At 36.0% G+C, this 24593-nt stretch overlaps 1 protein-coding gene across 1 annotated transcript; it reads right to left on the bottom strand.

Moving 5' to 3' along the window:
* Positions 1 to 5354: 5354 nt before the first annotated feature.
* LOC139150038 (uncharacterized) lies at positions 5355 to 11783 on the bottom strand. Its single transcript, XM_070722190.1, has 5 exons — positions 11756 to 11783; positions 10124 to 10237; positions 7340 to 7393; positions 6715 to 6828; positions 5355 to 5506 (listed from the first exon to the last, which is right to left on the bottom strand). Exons 1-5 carry the CDS (start codon positions 11781 to 11783, stop codon positions 5355 to 5357), a joined length of 462 nt encoding a protein of 153 aa, XP_070578291.1.
* Positions 11784 to 24593: the final 12810 nt, after the last annotated feature.

Genomic DNA, 24593 nt, shown 5'->3' with positions numbered 1-24593 from the left:
AATGACTTGTTACTGATTTTAAGTGTATTCTTGAAGACAATTTACCGAGGAACAACATTCAATCTATATAATTATTTTAGGATTTTTTTTACATCTTTCTTGGACATGTTTTTTTTTTATTTGAAGGCATCAATAATAAGCATGACAAATTATTTATTAAAAGAAAATGGTTTTAGAGAATATTTACCATCATGTTTTGATCAGGAATATTCACTATTCTGCTCTCTTCAATTAAAAGCTTTTTGAATGAGGACCAGTTTTGTGATTAATGTTTTTAGTGAGTTCTTCGTCCTGGAAAGCAGAGATGTATAAATCAGAAATGTAAGACTGTTACCAATCAAAGTTTGATGGTGAAGCTGACAGTTCAATTTTTCTTCATGTGAAAATTACAAGTCGTAATAGCATGCAGGGTCTCTAGGTTACACTCTTTAATTGCCAGGTATCATTGCAAGCCTTAACATTCCGTTAGTTTCGTTCATAAAACAACACCTTTTGATGGGGGAGATTTATGGGGACCTTAAAAATTTGAGGGTACATAAGTTCGAAATTTAAATTATTATGGGACCAAAATGATAGAGTTGAAAATAAAAAAGCTGATTAGAATTATCATACTGTAAAATTTCTAACGACAAGTAACTCAGAGGTACTTAAATGTAACTTGAAGCAGAAACGCTTCATGTTGTATGCATCGTCCTTATTACAAATGTCGGTCCGAATTACGCCAGATCAAGCCACATCATATAAAAGTAAATACTGGGTAAAGTACACAATAATTATACACCGTCACTTTCACTTATCATACACGTTAGTACAGTTAACATGAAACTGCCCTGGCCACTTCATACCGCTCCTGAACGGCTTACGTTTTTAGACATATTTCACTAAGGGAGGTGTATCCGCATTTTTTGTTGGGAGACTACCATACATGGAATAATCAATTCAACTTCCGGCATTGAATATTCAGTTTATCATAGATGGCTAATATTATATAGGGCTCAGCCCTTGATGTCGCGCCAGGCGTTGAGGATAAAAATGTTATTTGTATCGATTAATGATTAGTAATCAAATAAAGGATAAAATAAAATTAATTACTTTCTATATACGTTTGTACAACTATGACCGGTTTACCCTCTGATGACAGTTCACGTACACGATGTCAGACCCTGTGGGTAGAGATTTTCTGTTATGTGTAAAAGAGTTTGACATAAAGTGGCAATTTTTACAATGATTACTATCTATTGTGTTTAACAAGGGACGTATTGTGCCATCATTAACTTTGCAATAGTAACTGTACCGCCCAACTTCCGATATTGTAAGCTGAAAGCCAGCTTTACTTCTAAAAACGGGTAAATTTTGCAGATTGTCATCGAACCCATCGATTGCTGTAATTCGGAAATTGTACATAGTCCAGTGTACATACGAAGTAAGTCACCAAAACATGTTAATTTACTCAGTTTATACACTGTAAAAATAGCGGACGCTAGACGCGTCTTTACGTGTTCAAAATGTACATGTCGGTGTTCAAATTTGAACGGCTAGTGTTCATATTGTTAACACTAGTGTTCATATTATTAACAATGATGTTCTAAACCTGAACACGATGTGTTAACAACCATCTCCTTCAAGTGTTCAAAAACTCAGCATCACAGAAATTTTACAATACTCTGAAACAGTTAACAATCTTTTGTGTTTTTTACTTTACAATGGCTATATTAACTTTACTACTGCCTCACTGTCCGGCATACGTACACGGATTTTGGTATGACAAATTTCACACTAAGTGAAAAATATTTCCGGTCTACGATTGCTGAAAGCATGTTTTTTCTAAAAAAGGAAGTATAAAAAATAATTTTACCCGTTTATTACGGGTTGAAATTTTGAAAATTTGAAAAGACAATCAGAAAACCACCATGAACGTTTTAATTTTAACATCGGCGTGCAAGAGGCGTTCTACTTCTAAACACTTGGTGTTCAAGTTTGGTGCCTTTTCCTATCCCATGATGCATCAAAACGGAAGTTGCGACATTTTCTTGTAAGCGCACGCTGAAATCGTGATCGTGCGGAAACAAGACCAGAAAGGGTAAGTTTTCTCTCCAAAATCGTAAAAGGTTTTAGATTTTGAAGCATCTGTATTATTATCCTTTGAAATTAATTGTATTGTACTATGAAATAGCTTATCTATGTGAAGAAACCTTAATCTTTCAGTGGCTGGTAAACCAACAACTAGCTGTGAATACGCAGTGGTACTTTTGGCCATGGCCTATCGATCGATCTCACTAGGGTCAAGGGTCATTGCAACACACTGTAGCGATAACCCTTGACCCGAGCGCGATCGATACGCCTTGCATGCATAGTACCGCTGCGTAATCACAGCTGACACATGTCTTTTAGTAGAGACAATCGCATGTAAAACATCGTAGATTATACAATGTATTGTTTCAGCATATGAGAGTTTGGCTTTTTTATTTAATCAGTTGATGACAAGAATAAGCAAATTTTTGTAACAGTATTGAAAAGAGGCTCCCCTCAGCCCCTTGTCTTTCATAGAAAGTCTCATCTCGCCATATTACCTATTGTTGCATTATTTTCAGGATGTAAAAAATGGACTTAACTGAAAATCGAAGAGTTGTTACAGAAGAGGTAGCTGTCTGGAACCAAGCTTGAGAACCCCAATTCATCTCTAATGTAGATTTAAACTTTCAAGGGTCAGTAACTGAATTTTGATAAGTTTCTGTATTTGTGTTCTTAATTAATCTAAGCTTTGGTAGCATGCTATGATCAACAATATGTTGCCGGAGAATAAGCTTTCACAGACGTGTAGTCTCCCTCATCAGATGCAAGGGTGGAATGAAAAATTAAAGCTGAAAGCGACAGAAAATTCAGAGTAAAAATGTCCACTCTGAATTACTTAATTTTCTGAAATTTTCACTCTGAATTTTCTGTCACTTTCTGTTTCAATTTTCCATTCCCCCTTGCATCTGATGAAGGAGACTTCACGTTTTTGAAAGCTTATGCCCCTGTAACATTTAGTTGATCGCAGCATGCTATCAAACCTAAGATTATTTTGTATTGTAGCTCAACGCGTTTCTTGTTCTTAGCAACTGGTTTTTAGCTTTGCTGTCAGCTAAATAAGTGGATGTGTAGCATTGTACTCAAATTTGTACATAACAAGGTTTTTCTTCAAAACAGCCTGTACGAATCCTTTAATATTTGGATTACTGGTTCCCAGGGATTACCCTAATTAGATATGTTTAAATTATGATAAAATATGCACATTTATGTTTTTGAGGCTGATTTTGCTATTTTTTGGTAAAAATCTTCTTCTCTTTTACTGACGTCTTCAATATTTGGTAAACATGTCCCTAATAATGAGCTTTGTCAAATTTGTGCTAACTGTGATGAAATATTCAAATTTTTATATTTCATGGCATTTTTATCATTTTTGGTCAAAAAATTTTTAAAAAATCTTCTTCAAACTGCTAATTTAACAGTTTTGATATTTAGGACATAGATCTCTACTGATAGCCTTTTTCAGATTGTTCAAATTATGGAGAAATTTGCAACTTTGTATTTTTAAGACATTAAAGACATTTCAGATATTTTTAAGATATAAGGGATCACAGAAAGTGATATATTCAAGTTAATATGAAATCTACGTTTTCTTTATTTTAAGGGCGAATTTTACCATTTTTGGTAAAACAAATTGTATAAAAATTAATAGCAGGGTACACCAGAATTTGAAAGGGCTTTTCGAATATGTTTTTAATTTCTGAGAAGTAGATTTTTGAAATGTCACCGATTTATTTCAGGGGTTATTTAAAGATATTACAAACAAACAAACCTTTTTGTTTATGAAGGACTTCGTTGGACGTCTTCTATCCTGCCAAGGACCCACTTTCCCCACTTTCTGCATGTTGTGCCATACTGTGACACTTTGACAACTTAGTGTGGACAACTATATACCATGTGCACTAGAGAAGCCTTGACTAACTTTTTTTTCTTCAAAATTTACAATTGTCTATACAAGAGGGAATGTCTTTAAGAAGCCATCTTACAAAAATGGAGTATGCATTTCATACATATACGTGTTTTCAACACAATAAGTAAGCCAAATTGTGAGCTTTTTCAGATGAGTTTTGTACGTTTTAAACAAGTATGAACATAAAACGTAATCCACAATATTTAAATAAAACCAGTTTTGTCATTACTTTGTTCATATTTTTTAAAACGATCTACAGTGTTTGAGGGGATTTTTATTGCTTATGTTTTTGATAGGAGGGTGTTAACACCGTTGGTAGTTTCCTCTGACAAACTTTACATACAAAGTAGTAATGTTTATTTGCCCATTTTACAGTAAATTATTGTATTTTACCGTATAAATGTTTTGGGTATTTTTAGAATAAAATAATTTTACTGAATATCAGTGGTCTGTAATGTTATTTCCAGGCTTGAACACCCCCTGAACGCTCAAAATTAGAGGTGTTCAACAAGCGCGCATCATGTGTTCTAGCCTTTAACACACTTATCGTTGAACGGCGTCCATGCGTTCAAAAAGTGTTACAGCCCTTTGAACGCGTAAATGCGTTCAATTTTTTGAACACATTTCATGTGCAACGAGTGTTCTGATATGGAACACCATGGTGTTCAATATAATGTCTAATGAACACATAGCGTTCAAAATCTGCACACGTGTGTTCAAAAATTGAACGTTGGTTGAACACATAGTGTTAAATTTCTGAACGTCTAGACGCGTTCAAAAAGTGTTACAAAAAGGCGTTTAATTGGTGTTCTATCCTTTAACACTTAACTTTACAGTGTATAACGAGCCCTGTGAATAATGATCGCCTACTCGAACGGTAAGAATTGGAAAACGTTCGCATACGCTGCCCTAAAATTAAACGCAACAATAATTACAGATATTACACAACCACATGAAATGCATCACAAACAGGTTAAAGAAACAAAATATTTGCATTATTCTCTTCATTTATTAACATTTAACATGCGTAGATAACACTCAAGTCCATGTCGCGGGCAGAAAGTTGTCCAAACAGACAAGCGCCAGAATGTTTCCTAAATTTGAATTGTTTTTATAAATAACCAAAGACACTTTACTGAATTACAGTGTTTACCTAAACGTGTGTGTGTCGCTCTTCAAGTTCTAACTCCAATTTATTTACTTGTTTATTTTTTCATGTTTTGTTTTCTGTTTGTTTGTTGTTTTAGTCGAATAAACATTTCGGATTATTATTTTTTGCTGTCGTTCAACAACAGAATGCTAATCATCCAGAAACGAAATTGTAAACTTCAAGTCCGATTTTCATATTCAATGTCACTTCCTTCAGATGCTACATCTAAGTTTCGTCTGCTCTGGTACTCATCTCAACTTCTGTCCTTTGTGTTCTGGATTTCTTGCGCCGTTTCCTTATCATTAGTAGTATTGAAATTATTCCGACTTGTACTAACAAACTTATCCCAACAAAGACGAATATTCCCACAGTCCAGTCTGAAATTTAATATTTTAATAATTATATTTCAATAACAACCACGTTAAAAATTAATAAAAAATAATGTATCGGATGAATAATGATATGAGCAACGTATTTCCGTTAGTAATGAGCTTTTGGAATTGAAGTTGAACTTGTAAAGAAGAGCCGACTCTCACAAGGTATCAAATTCAAAAATATGAGATTTCATCTCTCAAACATCTGTCGATTTTATGAATTTAGCTGCGCTTCTGCCTGTCAAAGCGTCTCACTATGTGTGTTCACCATTGTACATGTACACTAACGCCTGAAATACAGAAGAAGGCACACCTTTGCCTATATATTGAAAAAATTAAGAATCTACGTTCTGATCAGTTTTATTTAACAAAGCATTGACTCCGCATTTCACAATGACTGTTGCCTGGTATGATGAACCCTGTTTCCTTATTATAAAGTTTGGTATTGCCGTGTCTGTAATACTAAGGTGTGGACATGATTTAAATAATTTTCTTTTTCAGCCATGCCATTTTGTTTATCTTGCGAACCACAATGGCAAATAAAAATGTTATCCCCTTCTTGAAGTCTTACATAAATATGACCCATCAGATACAGCCAAGCAGATTTTGCTTGTACCCAACGTGACTACGTCGCAAGAACCAAACCTTTCCCTTGAGTGCATAATTCGATTTCAATGCAATAAATCTTTAATGAAATTGGCTACGGAGTAAACAGTAAACAAGAAAGCTCGAAAATATCTAGTTCATTGTTGTCATCGTAGGAAAGGTTTAAACCATTGGCAATAAGATAATTCCGTAAAATTAAGATGCTTTTAGAAGAGATGAGAATTAAGAAACACGTCGATTTTATTGTCATTGTTTTTAAATGACTTCGGCAATCGACTGATGACAATGATACACTTTAGATTTGACTGGATTAACAGTGAGATATGACTGATGATTTGTTACCTGCAGTATACTGAATCTGTTCTCGATAACGCGGGACCCCTTTCTTTCATAGATAGGGTGTATTATGTTTTGAAAGCGCCTACTCTAAATCCTTGAATTCAGAGTTCGTAGGCTTGTTTATAAACTACACTTCTTTGAAGACCCCTCACTCATTGTTTGTATTCCGAAAAATGTAATTAAAATGTACAAATTTTAATATGAATATATATTTATAGTGCTTACAATATCAAAGATAAGTCTAATGAAACAAAAACATCGCTCACCAGAGTCTGATTCGCCCTTCACAGAATGACTTCCCGATTTAGCGTCATGTTGACCTTTTGTCTTGACTAGAGGAATATCTCCGGCAGTACTTAATTCCAGGGTTTTCTTCTCACCTTCGATAATGAAAATGTAGACAAAGTTGAAATCGTTCTATTAGTTTTGCAAGGTGAAGAAGTACCAAAATGGCGGTCACGCTCGTAGCAATAATATTTATTAGCAAGAACCCGCAACACGTTTCCTCCATAGATAATGCGATTATATTTGAACTTAGCAAATCACGGCTGTTTATTGAAGTATATTGTACAGCCAGTGAAGGAACAGTTTTTCACAGACTCTGCATTCACTTCAGCTTACAAGTTGAGCTACATGGATGATCCACAGGACCACGTATCAAACTGTGCTTATTCTGACATATATAACAGGAAATATGTCGCCTATTGTTAAGATCGTTTGACCTCAAAATTTGCAAATAAAAAAGCTATAACAAATGATAAACAAACAACTTTGTATGTATATACACTTATGGTATTGATCTGAAATATGGTTGAACATTTTCATCTATCACTATTAACACGCTGTTTGTTTGTGAGTTTACCAAACTATCGACTATTATCTCGCTCTTACCTTCATGAACTAATTCCCCAGATATTAGTCCAGTGCTGTTCAGATCAGCAAAATCTATGCAGGATTAGACAAAAAAGTAAACTATAACAATAATGAACATTATGACTGCATCAAGTTTCTTGATCGATTCAAATCACATCGTAATAGCATCAACAGCAAAGCTCCTATCCAAAATTGTTTTGCTGCCAATGATTGTTTCTCTACTAGAAAAAAGTCACCATGATAGTATTTGTCTAATTTGAATGGCAAATGATTATTTGCGATTCACGTCAAGTATGTAAGCATTTTGATGAATATGCGAATTTATATTTTCGAAAACATACATAGGCATGCAAGCAGTAGCTGGAAATAAATTTCGCATCGTAAAGTTTGCATTATCTATTGCGCACAAGTGAGCCGTCATTGTTTTACGGCCTGAGGGGTCGGAGGAATTTCATCGGAAACTCCAAAATTTCGAATGACCCCTCCCCCGCCAACCATGATGAATTTGATTAACCCCCTCTCTAACTATAAAATATTGAGTTACCCCCCACTTAAAGATAAACACCAATACATGTTATTGTAGAAGTTACAAAATACAGCACTGGTAAAGACCTTTCAAATTCTGATGTTCCCTGCTAGACTATCATCAATTATCTCATGATGGTTGAAAAAAGGTGAAACCATCATAATGAAATTCAAAGTCAAAACAAAATAAAGATATAAAAGCCTACGCTATAACCAGTATCTATCAATATGGTATATTGTTTAATTCGGATGGGTATCATGACAGGCTTTTCACTAGGATATTTGAATTTGAAAGTACAGGTGAAGAACTTGCGGGAGACTGAGGGGTAAAGTGTTGGAGGGGGCTCTCCCCTATCTTGCTTTAAAAATTTTAAGATATTGATGTGTGCAACGGTGCAGTCTGCTGCAATCTGAGAGGTGTTTTTAATTTTTTTTTGGTAAGTGAAACTATTAGAACACCCCAAGGGCGAGAGCATAAGGGGGCACGACATGGCAGTTCCCCCTCTCGTATTGAAAATTTTGAGAAATTGATTTGTGTAATGATGCAATCTGAAAGGTGTTTCAATTTATTTTGCACTTGTTAAAACTGCTTGAAAATGACTTTGAACACTGATATCTATTTTACATTTTTTTGCTTGATAAGTGTTTCAGTCACAATATTCAACAATGAAACAATAACAATACATTTGTTAAAAACAGTGTTCTGACCATTTTTATTTAAATAAAGCATTGACTTCGCATTTCAAGGTGACTGTTGCCTTGTACAGTGAACCGATTGATGTTTTGTATTGCCGAGTCTGTAATACTAAGGTGTGGACATAATTTAAATGATTGTCTTTTTCAGCCATGCCATTTATTTTAATCTTGCGAACCACAATGGCAAATAAAAATGTTATACACTTTCTGGAGTCTTTCGTTAAATGACCAATCGAATATAGAGCTAGGCAGATTCTGCTTGAACCCAATGAGAGTACCTCGCAAGGAGCAAACCTTTCCCTGGAGTGCAAAATTCTTTTTTCAGTGCAATAAACTTTCATTAAATTGGCTACGGAGTAAACAGTAAACCAGAAAGCTCGAAAAATTCTAGTTCATTTTTGTCATCGTAGCAGTAAAGGTAAAAAGCATTGGCAATAAGGTAATTCCATAAAATTACGAAGCTTTTCAGGAGCGATGAGAATTCTGAAAGACGTCGGTTTTATTGACATTGTTTTAAATGACTTCGGTGATCGACTGACGACAATGATATACTTTAGATTTGACTGGATTAACAGTGAGATACGACTGATGATTTGTTTACCTGCAGTATTCTGAATCAGTTCTCGATAACGCGGGACCCCGATCTTTCATAAATAGGATGTAATATTATATAGGGCTCAGCCCTTGGTGTCGCGCCAGGGGTTAAGATGGCAATGTTATTTGTATTGATTCATGATAAACTGTAATTGTTACTTCATAAACGTTTATATGCCAACTATGCCCAGTTTCCCTCTGATGAAAGACAGTTCACGTACACACGACGTCAAACCCTGCACAGGCTGCAGCAGGGCAGGTATAGATTTTCTGTAGCGTGTAAAAATTTTGGACAAAAATTGGCAATTTTTACAATGATAACAGCCTATTGCGATAAACAAGGGACGTATTATGCAATCATTATCATTGCAATGGTAACCGCACTGCCCACCTTCCACTTGCAAGCTGAAAACTATAGCGTTCCGTCTAAAAACTTGCAATTTTTGAATCTAATTATTGACACAGGGGGCGCTCTTCTATAATTCAATCCCAGCATTCTTTGCGTATGCCCCCGTTCATGTGCACGACAGTTTTCTCCGTTTATCTATATCAACGATACTTTGTATCAGCGACAAGTGTATAATAACATTTACTGGCTAATAAAAGAGGTATATTTTATAAAAGGCATGTTATATCATAGTAATTTGTTTCGTATTTGTTTATTTACGAGTACTCAAAAAAAAAAACATGGCGGCGCCCAACTGAGAAACAAGGGTACACTTCCGGTTACTCGCATAGTATATTATGAATAAGCGCATGCGTAGTCAGTAAGCCGCTGGCGCGACTATTATGTTATGAAAACGCCTACTCTAATTCCTGAAATTCAGAGTTCATAGGCTTCCTTATAAAATACACTTCTTTGAAGACCCCTCGCTCATTGTTTGTATTCCGATTACTGTAATTAAAATGTAGACATTTTAATATGAATATATATTTACAGTGTTGATGATATCAAAGATAGGTCTGTCAAACAAAAACATCGCTCACCAGAGCCTGATTCGCCTTTCAGAGAATGATTTCCCGACTTAGCGTCACGTTGACCTTTTGTCTTGACTAGAGGAATATCTCCGTCAGCACTTAATTGTAGAGTTTTCTTCTCACCTTCAAGTAAATGATGATGTGGACATATTTGAAATCATTCTATAAGTTTTGTGAATTGCGGTCAAGCACGTAGCTATTTTTTTAGCAAGAACTCACAAGACATTTCCTCCGTAGATGATGCCATTATATTTGAACCTAGCAAATCTCGGCTGTGTATTGAGGTAAGTTGTACAGCCAGGGAAGGAACAGTTTTACACAGACTCTGCGTTTATTTTAGCTTACCAGTTGAGCTACATCGATGATCCACAGGACCATGTATGCAATCTTAAAAAAATTGAGAAATTGATTTGTGTAATGGTGCAATCTGAGAGGTGTTTTGGTTTATTTTGCACTCGGTAAAACTGTTTGAAAATTACTTTAAACACTGATTTTACAATTTTTGCATGATTAGTGTTTCAGTCACAATATTCAACGATGAAACAATGACAATACATTTTGTTAAAAACAGTGTTCTGACCAGTTTTTTTAAAATAAAGCATTGACTTCGCATTTTAAGGTGACTGTTGCCTTGTACAGTGAACCGATTGATGTTTGGTATTGCCGAATCTGAAATCCTAAGATGTGGATATAATCTAAATGATTGTCTTTTTCAGAAATGACATTTTTTTCAAATCTTGCGAACCACAAAGGCAAATAAAAATGTTATACCCTTCCTGTAGTCTTATGTTAAATGACCAGTCAGATAGAGCTAGGCAGATTCTGCTTGAACACAATGTGACTACATCGCAAGGAGTAAATCTTTCCTTTGTGTGCAAAATTCTTTTTTCAATGCAATAAAACTTTCATTAAATTGACTACGGAGAAAACAGTAAACCAGAAAGCTCGAAAAATTCTAGTTCATTTTTGTCATCGTAGCAGTAAAGGTAAAAAGCATTGGCAATAAGATAATTCCACAAAATTACGAAGCTTTTCAGGAGCGATGAGAATTCAGAAAGACGTCGGTTTTATTGACATTGTTTTAAATGACTTCGGCGATCGACTGATGACAATGATATACTTTAGATTTGACTGGATTAACAGAGAGATATGACTGATGATTTGTTTACCTGCAGTATTCTGAATCAGTTCTCGATAACGTGGGACCCCTTTCTTTCATAGATAGGGTGTATTATGTTTTGAAAACGCCTACACTAATTCCTGAAATTCAGAGTTCATAGGCTTCCTTATAAAATACACTTCTTTGAAGACCCCTCGCTCATTGTTTGTATTCCGATTACTGTAATTAAAATGTAGACATTTTAATATGAATATATATTTACAGTGTTGATGATATCAAAGATAGGTCTGTCAAACAAAAACATCGCTCACCAGAGTCTGATTCGCCTTTCAGAGAATGATTTCCCGACTTAGCGTCACGTTGACCTTTTGTCTTGACTAGAGGAATATCTCCGTCAGTGCTTAATTCTAGAGTTTTCTTCTCACCTTCAAGTAAATGATGATGTGGACATATTTGAAATCATTTTATTAGTTATGTGAAGTGCGGCCAAGCTCGTAGCTATTTTTTTAGCAAGAACTCACAAGACATTTCCTCCGTAGATGATGCCATTATATTTGAACCTAGTAAATCTCGGCTGTGTATTGAGGTAAGTTGTACAGCCAGGGAAGGAACAGTTTTACACAGACTCTGCATTTATTTTAGCTTACCAGTTGAGCCACATCGATGATCTACAGGACCATGTATGAAATCTTTGCTGATTCTAACATTTGAACGTGAAACCTGTCTGCTGTTGTACAGGTCGTTTGACCTCTAAAATTAGTAAAGCAAAAAAGTGATAACAACGTATGATAAACAAACAACTTTGTGTGCATATACACTTAGGTATTGATCTGAAATATGGTTGAACATTTTCATCTATCACTATTAACATGCTGTTTGTTTGTGAGTTTACCTAACTATCGACTATTATCTCCATCTTACCGTCACGAACGAATTCCCCAGAGGTTAGTCTAGTGCTGTACAGATCAGTAAAATCTATGCAGGATTTTGACAAAAAAGTAAACTATAACAATAATGAACATTATGTCTGCATCAAGTTTCTTGATCGATTCAAATCACATCGTAATAGCGTTAACAGCAAAGCTCCTATCCAAAATTATTTTGCTGCCAATGATTGTTTCTCTAGTAGAAAAAAGTCACTATAATAGTATTTGTCTAAATTGAATGGCAAATGATTATATGTGATTCACGTCAACTATGTAAGCATTTGGATGAATACGCGAACTTATATTTTCGAAAACAGACATAGCCATGGGAATTTATTTGATATCATAAAGTTTGAAATATCTATTGTGCATAAGGGAGCCTTCATTAATTACGGCCTGCGGGGTTGGAGGAATTTCATCGGAAACTCCAAAGTTTCGAGTGACCCCCTCGCTGACCAAGATGAATTTGAGCAACCCCCTCTCTAACTGTTAAATATTGACTGACTCCTGCCACTTAGAAAAGTTAAATACCGATACATGTAATTGCAAAATTTACAAAATACAGCAACAGTAAAGACCTTTCAAATCCTGATGTACCCTGCTAGATTATCATCAGTTATATTACAATGGCTGATAAAGGTGAAAACATCAAAATGAAATTCAAAGTCAAAACAAAATAAAGATATAAAAGCCTACGCTATAACCAGTATCTAATCATATGGTATATTGTTTAATTCGGACGGGTATCATGACTGGCTTTTCACTAGGATATTTGAATTTGAAAGTACAGATGAAGAACTTGCGGGAGACTGAGGGGGAGAGTGTTAGAGGGTGCGTTTCCCCTATCTTGCATCGACAATTTTAAGATATTGAAGTGTACAATAGTACAGTCTGCTACTGTCAGAGCACAAAGGGGCACGACATGTCGGTTCCCCCTCTCGTATTGAAAAAATTGAGAAATTGATTTGTGTAATGGTGCGATCTGAGAGGTGCTTCAGTTTATTTTGCACCCGGTAAAACTGTTTAAAATGACTTTGAACACTAATATTTATTTTAAAGTTTTCGCATTATCAGTGCTTGAGTCACAATATTCAACAACGAAACAATAACAATACATTTTGTGAAAAACTGTTCCCAGTTTGCCAGAGATTTGTGACAAATGGATACGCAGGAATGTTACGTGCAGAGAAAACGAACAAAAGGGTGAACTCAGCAGTTAACGTTTAAACAAAATTTATTACGAAAACAAAACTAATTGCTAAGTTAGGGACAGAGTACAAGCTTTAAAAGTGTACAGACTACTTATCTCAGCTGGGACGGCAAAGCTCCAGTCTCAGAGTTGTAACAGTCAGTCGGATGAATGAACAGTCCTTTGGCTTGCAGGCTTGAAGCTGCACAAAGTCCACAGTATAAATCCAGCGTTGACAGTGAAGGTCTTGAAAAGTCTTGAGAATGACTACTGCTGGAGTTTAGTAACACACAAGAGACACGATCCCAAAAGTCTGACTGGAAGCTGTGCACGTCCCTTTATAAAGGCATATAAGAACAATCTAGAACTTTTATTGACATGCTAATTACTGTTCTAAAATTATCTCCCTTACACAACTAATCAACTTTCCAGAACATTCCAAACATGACTAATTGAATTCAAGGTTGTGAGGTCATCAAGGGCAGTGACCTTGAGAATGTTCTAGACTAATTGAACTCAGGTCATGATGAGTGTGGGGGAAATGACCTACATAACACACCCCCTCTTCAAAAAAGAAAATTTTTCAATGAAAAATCTTTCTTTTACAAATGTAATCTTAAAAGTGTGAACAACAATAAGTTCTAAATACGAGAGAGACAGTCTGCAATTAAATTGTCTCTGCCTTTGATATGTCTAATATCAAGATTAAACTCCTGTAACATTAAACTCCATCTTAGCAATCTCTGATTTTTGCCTTTAAATTTCTGCAGAAAAACAAGAGGGTTGTGATCAATATAAACCACTATTGGCTGATTTGAAGAAGTAACATAAACTTCAAAATGCTGTAAAGCTAATATCAAAGATAAACACTCTTTTTCAATTGTAGAGTAGTTTCTCTGGGATTTGTTAAATTTGCGTGAAAAGTAGCAAACAGGATGTCCCATGACTATCTTCTTGCAATTTGTTGTTGGAAAACTTGAAATGGCACTGAATTTGGCATAAAGTATGCACGGCAAAGTCCGGTTATTTTTACCGAGTTCGATAAAGTCATTGTTCGGCAAATACTTGGCTTCCTCCTGGAGATATTCCGCTTTCGCAGGATTCAGTCCGTCTGGATGTTGTTCCACTGGATTACTGTCGCAGACATCTTCGTTGTGGTAGATGATGTTTGTCCTCGTTGGAACATCTTTGAACAAATGTTCATGGATTGGTTCTTTCAGCTGTTGTTGTTGTTCTGGCTGGAGGTGTGCCAACTTTGTAGACTCCAGCTTCTCCAGGATTTCTGAGTTCTGAAGCTTGACCGAGCCCAGCTTTGAGTTTAGAGTATTTTCACTCAAGTCAGTTTCAGTATCACTATCTTCATAATGGTTTGAACTGACTGCACTGACAGGCTGAGTTATAGTAGGATTATCCCTATCCAAATATGGCTTAAGCATATTTATGTGACATAGCTGTTTTGTTTTCGCCTGTCAGGTGTTATTATGATGTAATTTAAATCACTCAATTTCTTATCAATTAGGTATGGCCCAAAGTAACGAGCATGGAGTGGTTTGCCAGGAACCGGAAGTAGAACAAGAACTTTTGACCTGGTTCAAACTTCCGTTTTGAGGTGTTTTTATCATATTTGGTTTTCATTGACTGCTGAGATGACTCAAGATTTCTCTGGCTAATTCACATGCTTTAGAGAGTTTTGTACGAAAATCTGACGCATATTGCAAAATATTCAGACAATCATCATTGTCTGATAGGAATTTCTCTTTAACGAGCTTAAGTGGGCCACGGACTGTATGTCCAAATACAAGCTCAAATGGGCTATAACCAAGAGACTCTTGAATTGACTCTCTAACAGCAAAGAGCAAAAAATGAATTCCTTCATCCCACTGCTTCTCTGTGTCAAAACAGTAGGTCCTAATCATGTTTTTCAAAGTTTGATGAAATCGCTCAAGAGCACCCTGACTTTCTGGATGATAGGCGGATGACCTATACTGTTTAATGCCTAGCTGATCCATTACTTGTTGAAAAATACCAGACATAAAGTTGGAGCCTGATCGGACTGGACACATTTAGGGAGGCCAAATAAAGTGAAAAATTTGACTAAAGCTTTCACTATAGTCTTTGTCTTTATATTTCTCAGTGGTATGGCTTCTGGGAACCGAGTTGATGTACACATAATTGTCAGCATGTACTCATTTCCTGATCTTGTTTTTGGTAGGGGCCCAACACAGTCTATTAGTATCCTACTAAATGGTTCTTGAAATGCAGGAATTGGCTGTAAAGGGGCCTTTGGAATGGTCTGATTTGGCTTTCCTACCATTTGACATGTGTGACAAGTTTTACAGAAATGTGCTACATCCTGCCTGAGATTAGGCCAATAAAAGTGACTGAGAATTTTGTGATAAGTTTTCCTGACTCCTAAGTGACCAGCCCAGGGCGTTTCATGGGCCAGGCGCAATATTTCAGCACGATAGGGCTTTGGAACCACAATTTGATGTTTTATAGCCCAATCATCATCAACCAAAACATCTGGAGGTCTCCATTTACGCATGAGAATACCAGATTTTGTATAATAGGAAACAGAGCTATCTGAAGTTTTATCTTCATCATCTACCCTGTCAAACAAAGACAAAATATCTGGGTCTTTGTGTTGTTCTGCAATGAGATTTGATCTAGAAAATGTCTGACTTTGGTCAGCAGAAGTTTTACTGGAAGTTTCAAATCCACGAGGGATAACGGAATGATCCGTGTCAAACACCTGACTGAGAAAGGTGTCATTTAAGTCAACATCTGTGACATTATTTTTGAGAGTATTTTGATTCTCGGAAGTTTTCTTTGACATGGCTCGAGTAATGGCACATGAAGGAAATAAATCGGGTATCTCTTGTTCAATTGGCTCTGGATCCTGATCTAAACTAGGATTATCAGTCACAAGTGGATTAGTAATGACCTTGTCCCCAGCAAGGTCGTTTCCAAGAAGAAGGTGAATCCCTTCAAAAGGCAAAAAAGGCCTAATACCTAAAGCCACAGGTCCAGAAACAAAGTCCGAAGACAAATAGACATTATGGAGAGGAACAGGAATGTAGTCATTACAATCTACCCCTTAATAAGAACTTTAGAACCTGAAAATGACTTTTCAGAAAACGGCAGGGTATCTGCCAACAAAAGAGACTGGGAAGCCCCGGTATCTCTTAAAATTTTGACAGGGGTAGCGGAAGAGAAATCACTAGAAAGTGATATAAAACCATCATGAATGAATGGTTCGAAAATACCCATAATGCTATCTTGAGAAGAATTGACCTTGACCTCATTAATTGGGGATGAGAGGGGTTTAACCTCAGAAAATGTGTTGCACACATTATTAGACTCTAATTGAGTTGATGAAGAAATAAAGCCGGTGGGCTTAGATCCACTTTGACCACTTTGACCTTCACGTTTTCTTTTCAATTTGAGACAATCTGACATTAAATGGCCGTCTTTCTTACAATAATTACAAGAAAGTGTACCAAACTGTTTTTCAGAAGGAGATTGAGACTTGGGATCTGATGATGTGGAAGTGTTACTTGAATTTTGTGAACTGTTGTCATTTGATTTCCTACTGTCCTTTGAAAAATTCTTGGATGAAAAGGAGGAGTTAAATTTACCTGCATTGTTTCTGTATGAAAAGGACTGGGATGGTTTGCTGAGAAATGAAGATTTGTGGGTCAATGAATAATCATCGGCCAAACGTGCAGCAACCTCCAATGTATCTGCCTTTTGTTCATTGATAAACGTCTTGATGTCACTCCGAATGCACCTCTTAAATTCTTCAATCAAAACAAGCTGTCGTAATTTGTCATAATTCTGACTGACCTTTTCAGAAGAACACCAGCGATCAAACAGTTGTTCTTTTGTTCGAGCAAATTCAACATAAGTTTGATCCTTCACCTTCTCACAATCCCTAAATTTCTGACGGTAAGCTTCAGGCACCAACTCATAGCCCTTGAGAATTAATTCCTTCACAGAATCATAATTTGAAGCCTGCTCTACTGACAACTGAATGTAAATTTCTCTGGCTTTACCCACCAAAGCACTCTGCAAAAGCATAGACCAGGACTCCTTAGGCCAATTCAGACTCTGAGCAATTTTCTCAAAATGAAGGAAATATTTATCAACATCCTTTTCTTGGAAAGGGGGAACTAACCTGAAATGCTTAGTGATGTCAAACTTGTCTGAAGGGAAGAATTTTCCTGATTGTCCAAGCTCTAAACGTCTCATTTCTAACTGTAGTCGATGTTCTTCCAATTCTCTCTCCTTTTCTCTCTGTCTTTCTTCCATTTGTAATTCTTTGTCTTTCATTTGTAATTCTTTGTCTTTCATTTGTAATTTTTCCTGCCTTTCCCTTTCCTCCATTTGCAATTTTTCCTTTTCTAATTCCAATTTCTTAAGCTCCAAATCTGCCCGTATTTCTAATTCTAATTTTTGAGTTCGAAGGAAGACTCAGGCTCATAATCTTTTAAGGCAGACTCCTCAAAATGGCCAGAATTAACTAAATGTTTTGCAATGTGGAACTGTATTTCCCGCTTGCGCATAGATCTTTTGACATCTACTTTAAGGAAATTTGCCAGTGCTATGAGGTTGTCTTTTCTGAGGGAATTAAATGTGTCCTGATCAAGGTCATCCATAAATTCGTCTGGCTTGAATTCCGCCATGATTGAATTTCGCTGAGTTCACAGTATACAGTAGTTTTTAAAAAAGGCAGGCAAAATGTTGTCAAACGGCTCAAAATATTCGTATCCCGGACAAGCCCCCAATTTGTTACGTGCAGAGAAAACGAACAAAAGGGTGAACTCAGCAGTTAACGTTTAAACAAAATTTATTACGAAAACAAAACTAATTGCTAAGTTAGGGACAGAGTACAAGCTTTAAAAGTGTACAGACTACTTATCTCAGCTGGGACGGCAAAGCTCCAGTCTCAGAGTTGTAACAGTCAGTCGGATGAATGAACAGTCCTTTGCTTGCAGGCTTGAAGCTGCACAAAGTCCACAGTATAAATCCAGCGTTGACAGTGAAGGTCTTGAAAAGTCTTGAGAATGACTACTGCTGGAGTTTAGTAACACACAAGAGACACGATCCCAAAAGTCTGACTGGAAGCTGTGCACGTCCCTTTTATAAAGGCATATAAGAACAATCTAGAACTTTTATGACATGCTAATTACTGTTCTAAAATTATCTCCCTACACAACTAATCAACTTTCCAGAACATTCCAAACATGACTAATTGAATTCAAGGTTGTGAGGTCATCAAGGGCAGTGACCTTGAGAATGTTCTAGACTAATTGAACTCAGGTCATGATGAGTGTGGGGGAAATGACCTACATAACAGGAATGTAATGTGACCTTATTGTGTCATTTCTCCAGCTGCATGCTTCGAATGAATAGCCCGTATATATATCCAAGAGGCAAAGCAAGAGAGGGGTGTCTACCTTACGCATCGAAAATTTCGAAAAATTTATGTGTGCAATGGTGCAATCTGAGAGGTGTTTTCCCCTTCTTTCTCTCCACATTTTGACTGACCCCATTGAAGTTTTCCAATATTTTGAGTGACCCCCTCACAGTCCTCACACCCCGGGCAGTAAATAGTGACGCTTCCCTACGACTGAATATCGTGCAAAGCCCAATCACATAGCATTATAACTACGCCAGGTGTTAGGAAGACACGGATATTCATATCATTGAAATACTATAAAAGCCAAGAATTAGTTCCAGGCAATCTGCTGTTCCTCGCAAACAAAGGACGGGTTGCAGTTCGAAGGCATCTCACTAGGTGTTCCCTCATGTTAAATTGTTTAGGCCTATGCATAGTAGCGCTACGTACTTCACTCGGAATAAGCCCCAACAATACCCGTATTCCCTATCCTTAACAATAGGCAATATTCAAGAGCGGTGTGATAAGGCTCTGAATATTATACATGTATTATCAAAATTACTGGACTCTCATTTTTATTGCCTTCTTACCTCCCTTAGTAAAATCCACTGGCATCCTTTCACTTCTTATATTTTCAATGCTTAGAAAGGATTAAGCAAATCAGTGCGGACATATGTCCAGATGATAAGTTTTAATAGATTTTAATATATGGTTATTAACAAAATACGGAGATTTATGTCCGAGTACATCGTGCTGCGGAAGTATTGTCCTAGACGTTGAGCGTCGAGGACAATAACAAAGCGTACGGTGTACGAGGACATAAATCCTAGTATTATGTGAATAGTCTTTAAAATTATCTCTTCTTTTAGCCCGTGTTGACGTAAAGATGTTTTTGGGTCAAGGTTAAATAGCGTCCAATAACACCTTGAGTTATTGTACTCCGCATTGAACTCCATATTCTTAGGGAGCTTTCAGTAATTACAGGCGGTGGACCAGGGGAATTTGGGGGAGGGTCATTTTTTAGAAAACAGTTCAAGGGGGATGGTCACTTTTTATAAACCTATCTTGGGAGAGGGTCTCTTTTGACAGAAGCAGATTTTATGGCCATTACTTTGATTGCCCGTGTGATATTTCCTGAATAGGAAATCACCAACAAAATACGTACACATTGTCCACAAGTTTCACAAGCAAAGAAGATGCTGTAGTACATTAAACACCTTGAACAGTTGAAACTGATAAAAGACAAGTGACAAAATCATATGCAACAGGTGGAAAAGTGTATATAAATTATCAAATGTACATAAATGCAAAGATATTGTCAGTTTTATATTGGGAAAAATTGTGCATAGTTCTCTCATAGACTACCATGTACAGTAAATCAACTTTTTAGTGAAATTCCAAAATCAAATTTTTTGCACAACCATGGACCACTCTAGTTTAATCAAAAACGTTAATATAAATAATCAAGAGCACATACATGCACAGATTTACCTAGTTTTGCATTGGAAAGAAATTAGTCATAGTTTCATCATAGACCGCCATGCATAGTGAATCGACATTTCGGTGAAATTCCAAAATAAAATTTCTTACACAACCATAGACTTGTAACTACTCTAGTCTAATCAAGAACATTAATATCAATAATCAAGAGTACACAAATGCAAAGATTTACCTATTTTTGTATTCGAAAAAAAACTATTCATAGTTTCATCATAGACACCATGGATAGTGAACCAATTTTAAGATGAAATTAAGAAATCAATTAGTTGTACACAAATGCACATTTTACTTCCCAATTCAAGCAAGTACATTTAAATACATGATCAAACATATATAATATACAGATATAGCGTGTTTTGTGGTAGAAGATTGTCAAAATTTGCCTGATAGACTCCATGTATTATGATTTTATATTTTTGGATGAAGCACTAGATCAGCCACATCTTGCCCTGTTAGAGTTGCACAAAATATGGTTAGCCTCCCTCACATGTATGAAATACCATATCTCTTCAAAAATTCTTGCCTGATAAATTGCGACTATCCCTCCAAAAATACCAGCCCTCCCATCTGTAATTTGTCCCTAACATAACAATTGAACCAACTGTTATGTAAATTAGCTGATACTGTTTCAGTAATTCCTGGGGTAAAAACCGCAGTGGTTAGGGGAGATGGTCAAGTTGTTGAATGTCGGACAAGCGGAGGGTGACATTTAAGACATGAGGATAGAGTGGGGGTCACATTTTACGGTACAGGTGTGCGCGAAATTCCCCCGGCCCACCCCTCTGTAATTATTGAAGGCTCCCTTAGATACCTTAACTTACGACGAAGCTCCAAAGGTTAGAGACGCAGGTGGATAATGATGTTTTCCTTTGCAACAGGAACTCACCTGTCTCCCATGATTTGATATTTGAAAAAAGTGGGCCACGTACGGTATATTTGAATTATATATATATATATATATATATATTATATATATATATATATATATATATATATATATATATATATATATATATATATATATATATATATATATATATATATATATATATAATATATAGTGGTGAATGAAAAGTGACCCATGCGGGACTCGAACCCACACCCCCCGTAGACATTACGGATGCTCTACCAACTGAGCTAATGGATCAGTCGGTCCAATGTGGGCGGTCCTGACTCTTAGATGGGCTTTTCATTCGTTGTGCGTTGATGGTGAGTAAGGCGGCTAAACTCATCACCTAACCTTTCAACCTAAGGATCCCGCGGGATTCTACAGGGCCTCGCACACAAGTCACCAACTTAGGAATCAGTTATTGGTAATGAGGATCAATCTTATGAATGATGCAAAGCCAGAGAAGGGTAAATTTGAAATGACTCACCATACGAATTTTTTATATGAAATATAGTGGTGAATAAAAATAAAATATATATATATATATATATATATATATATATATATATATATATATATATATATATATATTAGGATATAATTTTTACCTTGGAAAAATTTTTACCTGCAGTTTTTATATTTTATTTATTTTTTATCATTTTTAGTGAAATTTTTAAAATACTTTCTTTGCTGTTTAAAGGTGGGATCCTTTAGTCTAGATTTTAAGCTTGCTTGTTTTTACTATCTAATTACACTATATATATATATATATATATATATATATATATATATATATATATATATATATATATATATATATATTATATATATATATATATACAAATATCTTTAAGTACGATGTTATAATGTATGTTGTTTTAGTTTAATGCATTCTGCAATCTTTATCTGTCTGAATATTGCAGTTAGCATTTAACTTAATTATATAGTACCGGTATATTGATGGCGCAAATACAGCGATCTGATCGGTCAAGACGCGAAAAAAAACCGTGGTATATTGGCGATATACCACGGCTGGCACACGCTAGAGCTCTAAGCTTGAGCAAAAATCCGTTTTTGACATCCCGCTCCAGAATTTCAATATACTGTTACGATATAATAGCAATAAAGCACACCGAGCGACGGTATACCACTCGATTTTGACCAGTTCACTTCATATATGCACTCACTATCGCTCGTGCATATATGTCGTGAACTAGTCAGAATCTCGTGGTATACCGTCGCTGGGTGTGCTTTATTGCTATTATTTATAACGCTCTGGTTTCCGAACTTTGAATCACAGTGCTCGAAGCAGAGACCAGAACGTTATCAATCACTACACAATTACTTCAAGTACAATGTTTTATCACATTTGTTATTTAAATTTCATGCACCCTGCAAACCAGAAAATAGCAAATTTATTTTTTTGTTTGTTACACTAACATTTTACATTTCACATGCAGACGATTTGTTAACAGACTAAACTGTTGTAGTTTCAGTATGCTTTTGCAAAGTGGAACAAACGCTTGCCCTTTTTATTCCGTTCACTTTTATTCATTGGATACGGCAAAACAAATTATAATAATTAGAGTTAGAATGTTCGTGCTAGAAAAAAATGTTTGGCACACTTTACACACTGCCTTCAAAAATAATTAATCCAAGACTTATATTGATTGCACAATACTTTAATCTTAGACATTTTCATTTTTTAGTGTGTAAAGTGTGCCATTTTTTTTGGCGAAAATTTTCAGTTATATTCATTTAGTTAGATATCTAATAAAAATAATTATTGTTATTGTTTGTTCTTGTTTTGCCGTTTCCAATGAATAAAAGTGAACGGAATAAAAAGGGCAAGCGTTTGTTCCACTTTGCAAAAGCATACTGAAACTACAACAGTTTAGTCTGTTAACAAATCGTCTGCATGTGAAATGTAAAATGTTAGTGTAACAAAAAAAATAAATTTGCTAACGGTATCAGTGCGGTCTACACATGTACCAGCCAAGCTGATAAGCTCATCACTCTGTATCTCAATACCACTGCGTTGAGGATTAAAACAGAAACCGTAGTTGGTATTAACCAAAAACAATTTAATACTGAAGGGGAAAATCATTAAAAGTTACAGCTCCTTGTTATTTAAAGTTGAAATGAATCTTTAGTGACTTGGTGTTGATTTGTTTCTGTGTCTGTGTCTGTGTATGTGAATGGCCCTTGTGACCTGAAGGCCAAAAAGTAGGCCCCCCTGCCCCGAGGGCCAAATTAAAAGAGTTCTCCTGGCCATTGAATTGGATTACACTTGTTTTGGTATAGGCCCTGCAGGACTTTATTAAGGCCCCGTTGCCCCGAGGGCCTTTTTTCTTTGATGTTCCCCTCAGCCAAGAAATTGTAGGTTCATTTGAATGAATCATTTGCCTCTATTAGAAATTTGGAAATGTTTCAAACAGACACTTATTTAAAAGATGGAATAGGTCCCCATTCTGCCAACACAAGTAAAGAAAAAGGTTAATCCTGTTTACCCTCCTGATAATTATAGATTTTACCTGAAATAGTCCAAGATTTGGGGGGAGTAATTTTTTTCCTTTTTTTTTATTTATAGAAGCAATCGCTACGGGGAAAAAAGATGAATGGTGATACATTAACCGATCAAGTTAAAAGAGGAAGAACAAAGCTGCGAAAACTTTTGATACTTTTGACACGTTTGATTCAGTTGTCTAATAAATAGATATATTTGTCTTGCAGAGCATGTCTTTGATTTAATTTGAAAAAAAAAAACTGCACCAACATTAACAGAGGAAGTTTAAAACAATTCATTGCTGTTTCATTATTTGAAATGTCAGGGAGGCATACAACAACAACAACAAACACGGATGTTGTCATTTCTTGACAGAGGGAGGGCAAAATAAGGCCCTAGGGGCTGAGGGGCCTTCAAAGGGTAAAGAGAGGGGTGGAGGGAATCCATAAACAGGGAAAGTCTGATCTCATTCATCGACAAAGACCAATCTTCCTAGGTGGCCCTCGGGGCAGAAGGGCCCTCTTTTTGGCCTTCGGGACAAGGGGACACACATACACACACACACACACACACACACACACACACACAACACACAAACAAACGAACATTCTTACTCATTCAACAAATGTTTACATATAAACATCAACAAATAAATTCAAACCAACCACTGAATCAGTTCAAATGAACTAAATTGACTTTGGTTTTATTGCAGATCAAAAGATAAACCAGAAACTGCTTTTTTTGTTTGCCGTGTTACCATGTAAAAAAAAGGACACTGCATAAAAACACTATAATACTTACTGTATTAGCATGGATTATTGCCTGTATTTTAGCTGAAGAGTGCATATACAGATGAATACAGTCAAGAATACATTGTTTGTATTCAGCAAGCCTATATTCACGTGGATTCATGTGTATTCACGTGTATTATTCTATAATACAGGCAAC

Source organism: Ptychodera flava, chromosome 2 (genome assembly GCF_041260155.1).
Source record: "Ptychodera flava strain L36383 chromosome 2, AS_Pfla_20210202, whole genome shotgun sequence".
Lineage (NCBI taxonomy): Eukaryota > Metazoa > Hemichordata > Enteropneusta > Ptychoderidae > Ptychodera > Ptychodera flava.
The sequence above is the reverse complement of the archived record's forward strand: the minus strand, read 5'-3'. Positions and strand labels throughout refer to the sequence as shown.

What these genes read in the sequence shown, in the direction of transcription:
- LOC139150038 (XM_070722190.1), bottom strand. Translation starts at nt 11,783, where the DNA reads ATGGCATCATCTACGGAGGAAATGTCTT. An exon ending in TGGGGAATTAGTTCATGAAG is followed by an intron (nt 6,829 to 7,339) that starts GTAAGAGCGAGA and finishes TCATTATCGAAG; the next exon opens with GTGAGAAGAAAACCCTGGAA. An exon ending in GAAGGGCGAATCAGACTCTG is followed by an intron (nt 5,507 to 6,714) that starts GTGAGCGATGTT and finishes ATTAAATTTCAG; the next exon opens with ACTGGACTGTGGGAATATTC.